A 6832-nucleotide genomic window follows, 5' to 3' on the forward strand; every position below is an offset into this window, starting at 1 on the left:
GTTCAGGCAATTCTGCCTCAGCCTCCTGAGTAGCTGGGATTACAGGCACGCGCCACCATGCCCAGCTAATTTTTTGTATTTTTAGTAGAGACAGGGTTTCACCGTGCTGACCAGGATGGTCTCGATCTCTTGACCTCGTGATCCACCCGCCTCGGCCTCCCAAAGTGCTGGGATTACAGGCTTGAGCCACCGTGTCTGGCGCGTTTTGATTCTTACCAGTGGCTAAAGCCAGAAACTTTATAGACTTTAACGGAATCTTGAGGGATGAAAATGTACATGAGCATAATTAAGTGATACAGGTTCAATGGGAGGTTTTTCTTTCCTTGTTTCCTAGAGTAGGACAAGGAAGTTTTATACATGTTTTACCAAGTATTTAACCGGATTCTAATAAGCTAGAGTGAAATAGAATGAACAAAATGAAGTTTGCGAACCACCGTTGCCAACCCCTCGTCTCTTAGGACCCAGAGTTCAACAATACAGATCAGATTGACCTGTATGATGATGTGCTGACAGCCACCTCACAGCCTTCAGATGACAGAAGCAGCAGCACTGAGCCACCTCCTCCTGTTCGCCAGGAGCCATCTCCCAAGCCCAACAACAAGACCCCTGCAATTCTGTATACCTACAGTGGCCTACGTAATAGACGCGCTGCCGTCTATGTGGGCAGCTTCTCCTGGGTAAGTGTGGGTAACCAAAAATGTTTATGGGTGGGCTGGAGGGAGAGCACTGGGAGGTGATGGCATTTTCAGAAACCACTGTTGAACTGTTTTGTGCTCTGATGGGGTTGGATTTCTTTTTCCTGGGATCAGGTTGGATTGATCTCTGAAAGAGAACTATCCTGAGGACGTACTGGTGCCGAAGAAAGCAATGATTAAGTGGGTAGTTGCTTTTTCTGCCATCTTGTTACTGCCCCTGACCCTGGGGCTTTATGTCTAGCAGGGTCATCTGTGGGACGAGATTTCAGAGTGAACACCTTGAACTCTTGGTGGTCATTAGATGGTCCTGTGATAATGGTGGGTGATGGGGATTAAAGACCTTGATAACTCTAGTATACTTGGGGTAGGTGGTGACTGTTGTTCTGCAAGTTATTTTGTGATGTTTTGGGGCTGGTGGTGGAGGTGGTTTTTCCAAATTAGGAAATGTATTTTCTGTGGGGGAAGTTCTGGCAATGGTCAAACTCTAGCCTGTCTGATCTATAATTTAAAAGTTGCTAGCAGTCAGTGTTTGAACCGATGACCAGCCAGCTCAAATGGCAGTCAAAGTTACAATAAGTTTTAATCTTCTTAATCTCTAAAGATGGGGATTGGGGGTGAGTGGGTTTGGAATTCTGTGTGGGTGAGGACAATAAGAAAAGTCTGTACTAATTGAAATATTTCCAGGCTTTTGAGTTTCCTCTGGGGGGACTTAGTTGTGACTAGAATCCTAGGTTTGGGGGCAGGGTTTGGGACATTGGTGGGGCAGGGGGTGGGGGAGGTAGCTCTTGACATCTCTTCCTTTTCCATCTTGCCGGCCCCAGTGGACCACAGACCAGCAGCTGATCCAGGTTATTCGCTCTATAGGAGTCTATGATGTGGTGGAGTTGAAATTTGCAGAGAATCGAGCAAATGGCCAGTCCAAAGGGTGAGGTCTGGATTTGAGAAGCCCCTTTTAATTTGTAACCATTGGGATAACAGATCTGCACTATATTTTGGCCCTGGATTTTAATCCCTCCCACCCCTGGCCCAGCTTACTGCCTTGGTTTTGGCAAACTGCCTTAGAAAGGGACCTAGCTGCATTGTAGCAGAACATCCATCTATTAAGGGGCGAAGAATACTGATTTTTAATTTAAAAAAAAAGCAAACAATAAAGATGTAGGCTATCTCTTTGTTGTTAGTAATGCTGTGTATGTGTGTGTGTGTGTGTTTAATTTAGCAAGATGTCCTTTGCTTTACCACTTTTTACTAAAAGTTAAAGAATTTCTTTTTTCTTCTCTAGGTTGTCTACAGATTTCATTCATTTTTAATTTTTCTTTCCTAAGGTATGCTGAGGTGGTGGTAGCCTCTGAAAACTCTGTCCACAAATTGTTGGAACTCTTACCAGGAAAAGTTCTTAATGGAGAAAAAGTGGACGTGAGGCCGGCCACCCGGCAGAACCTGTCACAGTTTGAGGCACAGGCTCGGAAACGTGAGTGTGTCCGAGTCCCAAGAGGGGGTACGTGGAGACCATCTGTATGAAGGGGGGGATGTTTGTGGGTTTGTTTTCTGTGGTGTAGGCTCATCCTACAGTGTGGATGAGTTTGGGGGAGGGTGATGGTGGTTTTGAGTGGTGTCATGGGCAACAAGTAGTACCCAAAGTAGGTTGGTGTAGGAGAAAGAGCAATGTGCTAGAAGTCAAGTAGGTTCAGGTTGTAGTTTGGTTCTACCACTAACTCATTGTGTGACCTTGGCCAAGTCACTTTACTGCCTAGGGCCTGTTGCCCATCTGGACTAGTGACATGCTGTTTAAAGTTCCATCAACCTAAATTCTGTGTTTCTATCTAAAAATCAGCATATGGTGAATGGGCTTGATTTTTAAGACATGCTTCTCTATAGATTGTCAAGAAGCAGACACCCTAAAATGTAACTTAAGATATATAAAGGTAGCTATAATATTTTCATAAACATACATTGGAAGGATACTGTAAGGAATCATCCAAAAGGAATGTTAGAGAATAAGAATTGAACAACATTTCTCTAGCATTGTACAGGGGAGAGGGTGCTCTTTTGACTACCAAATGTTTAGTCTGCTTGGCAGGTATATTCCATTAGTAAAGAAAGTTACAGGCCAAGCACGGTGGCTTACACCTACAATCCCAGCACTTTGGTAGTCCAAGGCTGGCGGATCATAACGTCAAGAGTTCGAGACCAGCCTGTCCAACATGGTGAAACCCCATCTCTACTAAGAATACAAAAATTAGCTGGACATGGTGGCACATGCCTGTAATCCCAGCTACTTGGGAGACGGAGGCAGGAGAATCTTTTGAACCCAGGAGGTGGAGGTTGCAGTGAGTCGAGATTGTGCCACTGCCCTCCAGCCTGGGCGACAGAGTGAGACCCTGTCTCAAAAAAAAAAAAAAAAAAAAAAGTGTTAAATCAGACTGCCTTAGTTTGATGACAGTTTCCTTTACATTCATCTTACTCCCTTTATTCTGACTGTACTCACTAAGCCCCTTTCTGATGCTAATTTGGTTTACCAATTAGGCTCTCCTACTGGGAAGAGAATGCACTGACCAGCCAACAAGTATTCCGGTCTGCTTGGGCAGTTATATTTCTCATTGTAAATTAATAAATTGGTGTTCTGGTTTATGAATCAGTCTCTTGTGAGTTTGGTTAGCATGAATTCGTCTCCTAGGGCCCAGTCACCCCAGTTGAAGCAAGTTTCTCAACCTGAGGACCAGACCTTGGATTTTCCTGACCTCATAAAGTGCAGCCACCTTGCAAGGCCCTCCCTGAGACAGCCAACCACCTTTATTTTCTTTTATTGTAAGGGAAGGAACCACAAAGTTTCATCATCAATGTTCTGTCGCTGCTTGGATCCAGGCTCAAAATAGTGTCTTGTATTGATTGGGTGTATCCTCCAGGTAAAAATAAGGCCACTTCGCTCTTGCATAGGAATAGCTGTTCTTTTAACTAGATTGACAGCCTGGATAGATTTGGTGTGAACTCTTACTGCTCCATGTTAGAAAGGGCACACTTTTCTTCCTTGACAAGTCATATTTTCAGGTCCCCTCTGTTTTGGAGTCATTCTGTAATTCACCCCTGGCTTTCCTTAGGTGTGTAACTTTACAGCTGTATTGGGAGTAACATTCCCACTTCTACTCAGCTGCTTTTCATGTTACCTTTCTGTGTTGAAAAGATTGTGGTAACCGAGTGCTGTTTTTCTGCTCTGTCATGTTGATGGACCTAGACTCTGTTAATTCACTAAGTAAAGCTGGTGGACTTCCTGTGCATAAAAATCGTTGCCTCTTTTGGGACTTGTAGCCATAGATACAAAATAGAACTCTTGCAAATGTGGAAATGGTAGTAGCTGGGAAGGTGTTTAGCTGTCTGATTACACTTGCCTAATACCTTTTTGTTCTTCAGTTTAAGAGAACTCTAGGAAAGAGCCATTTGTGGCCAGGTGCGGTGGCTCACACCTGTAATCCCAGCACTTTGGGAGGCCGAGGCAGGCGGATCATGAGGTGAAAAGATCGAGACCATCCTGGCCAACATGGTGAAACTCCGTCTCTACTAAAAAATACAAAAATTAGCTGGGCGTGGTGATGTGCGCCTGTAGTCCCAGCTACTCTGGAGACTGAGGCAGGAGAATTGCTTGAACCCAGGAGGCAGAGATTGCAGTGAGCCGAGATTGTGCCATTCCACTCCCGCCTGGCGACAGAGCAAGACTCTGTCTCAAAAAAAAATAAAATAAAAAGCCATTTGCCATGTGCTTGAGACATGAGGAACAAAACAACACTGGCATTATTCTGTAATAGAAAAATCTAGGTGGTTGTCAACATAATTGATTCCACCTTAGGCTTTACTTAGGAATTGGGGTTAACTGTCATGTTCTAATTTAAGGAGCACTCTTTTCTCCACACCTGATGCCGCACAAAGACCCCCACAAAGCCCATGTGATCCAGTTCTTCTGTTGGATTCCCCATTAACCAGGCTTAGACTATTAAACTGGAGAGGAGCAAGGTTAGCCAAGTGTCTTGACAGTGTGCTTCCAGCTGTTTAAAACATGGCCTTGAGCTCCTATTGTGCACATGACTGTGAGGTGATGGTGTTCCTAGTAGGCTGCCCTGAGGTGTAGAGGATTTTGGCCATTGAAATATAGCGGGAGTTCCCCAGATTTGAGACTTGTTTTTGTAGCAAGCTTTTGCTAAACATCCTTACTGTCAGCTATGTGCCATCTGCTCATTCTGTGGGCAGATCTTTTGTTGGCTTATCTCCCGTTTCTCTTACCTTTCACTTGACCTCCAGTTGTCTACTCTTCCTGTGTGTCTCTTTCTCACCCTGATTACTCTTTTTAGTATGTAAATAGAAGTGCCGTTCAGTTCCTGCCACTCCTTCTCTTCCCCTAAATTCCCTATTCAACGCCCCGTGACAAAGAGAACATTTTAAGTGTGCAGCAGGAAGAGGTTAACTAGTATTAGTCTAAGGAGAGAGATCCTGAACTCTTCAGTAGATATGGGGTTTCAAGTCAACTGCAATTCACCTGAACGTCAGTGAACACTGTCATTTTCTTGTGGGCTGTTAGGATCCTTCTACATTTAAAAATAGAAGACATATATAAGGATAAATTAAATGTGTTCTGAAGTACTTCTGGAGTTCTGGATGAAAAACATTCTTTGACAGGATTTAGGACAATATTGTTTTTTGGATTTATGTCTTCACTGAGTTGCCTCTGCCCTTCTCTGAAGCCAAAGAAAAGGCAGTAGATGATTTTACCTTGTCTCTCAAACACTTTAGTCAGCTTCCTCTGTATGGTGTCTGATAACTCCTGCAGGATGAGCTGGTCCTATGGGTTGTATAAAGCCTGGGCAGTAACGTTAGTTCTGTTTTGCTTCATAGGAATACCTCCACGGGCCCATTCCCGAGATTCTAGTGATTCTGCTGATGGACGGGCCACACCCTCTGAGAACCTAGTACCCTCATCTGCTCGTGTGGATAAGCCCCCCAGTGTGCTGCCCTACTTCAATCGTCCTCCTTCAGCCCTTCCCCTGATGGGTCTGCCTCCACCACCAATTCCACCCCCACCACCTCTCTCCTCAAGCTTTGGGGTCCCTCCTCCTCCTCCTGGTATCCACTACCAGCATCTCATGCCCCCACCTCCTCGATTACCTCCTCATCTTGCTGTACCTCCCCCTGGGGCCATCCCACCTGCCCTTCACCTCAATCCAGCCTTCTTCCCCCCACCAAACGCTACAGTGGGGCCTCCACCAGATACTTACATGAAGGCCTCTGCCCCCTATAACCACCATGGCAGGTAAGGACTATCTTGTTCCTTTCAGATCTGAACCAGGGTAAATAAATGTATTAAGCATTTTATTCTCCCTGAGAAAGTGAGCACTGATTCCTTGCTCTCTCCCTTGTGGACACTGTGTTTTCATAGCTTTGACTCCTGGGAAATAGTTTACTATCTGTTTGTTAGTGTTGTTATTTCATGTTTTGATTACATCTTAACCACTTGACCCAAACCATATCCCTCATATCCCCCTATAAGGTACTTAATTAAATTAAATGCTTCAAGCAGCTGCTATGAATGCTGCAGATGACTAACATTGTTGTATGTTATGCCAGAATTACAAAAGTATTGTAGAATACGGTAACAGTAACGAGGCGTGAGCAATCAAGGGTGGTATTTTCTCTGTACAGCCGAGATTCGGGTCCTCCACCCTCTACAGTGAGTGAAGCTGAATTTGAAGATATCATGAAGCGAAACAGAGCAATTTCCAGCAGTGCCATTTCCAAAGCGGTATCTGGAGCCAGTGCAGGTAATTCATGCTTACCTTTGCTGCCTTTTCCTTAACCTTTAGTTTTTTTCCTGATTTTGTCATTTCAACTGGCAGAAGTTCAACAAGATAAAGTTGGAGTCCTGTAGATACCAGGAGTGGCACACTTGGAAAGGCAATATATAACCTGCTTTCTTGGCCTTGGGGAAGCTCCTGTATCTAGGCCTGCCCTCATGAAAACCAACTTAATTCTTAGAATATAAATAATTAGCCGGGCGCGGTGGCTCAAGCCTGTAATCCCAGCACTTTGGGAGGCCGAGGCGGGTGGATCACGAGGTCAAGAGATCGAGACCATCCTGGTCAACATGGTGAAACCCC

At 44.8% G+C, this 6832-nt stretch overlaps 1 protein-coding gene across 7 annotated transcripts in view; it reads left to right on the forward strand.

The window, feature by feature from the left end:
• The window catches only part of CPSF7 (cleavage and polyadenylation specific factor 7), a 28457-nt gene that overhangs the window by 7485 nt on the left and 14140 nt on the right, over positions 1–6832 (forward strand). For 2 of the 7 annotated variants that reach the window (XM_017519841.2, XM_037735321.1), the window contains exons 3-7: positions 459–677; positions 1517–1620; positions 2018–2190; positions 5574–5988; positions 6378–6496. In XM_017519841.2, the coding sequence (XP_017375330.1) occupies positions 459–677; positions 1517–1620; positions 2018–2190; positions 5574–5988; positions 6378–6496 (1030 nt within the window). Of the gene's footprint in view, positions 1–458; positions 678–936; positions 1014–1516; positions 1621–2017; positions 2191–5573; positions 5989–6377; positions 6497–6832 lie in introns of all 7 variants that reach the window. The other 5 variants (XM_017519843.2, XM_037735324.1, XM_017519842.2 and 2 more) reach the window with 5 other exon arrangements.

This window comes from Cebus imitator, unplaced genomic scaffold, assembly GCF_001604975.1.
Source record: "Cebus imitator isolate Cc_AM_T3 unplaced genomic scaffold, Cebus_imitator-1.0 Scaffold779, whole genome shotgun sequence".
Taxonomy (NCBI): Eukaryota; Metazoa; Chordata; class Mammalia; order Primates; family Cebidae; genus Cebus; species Cebus imitator.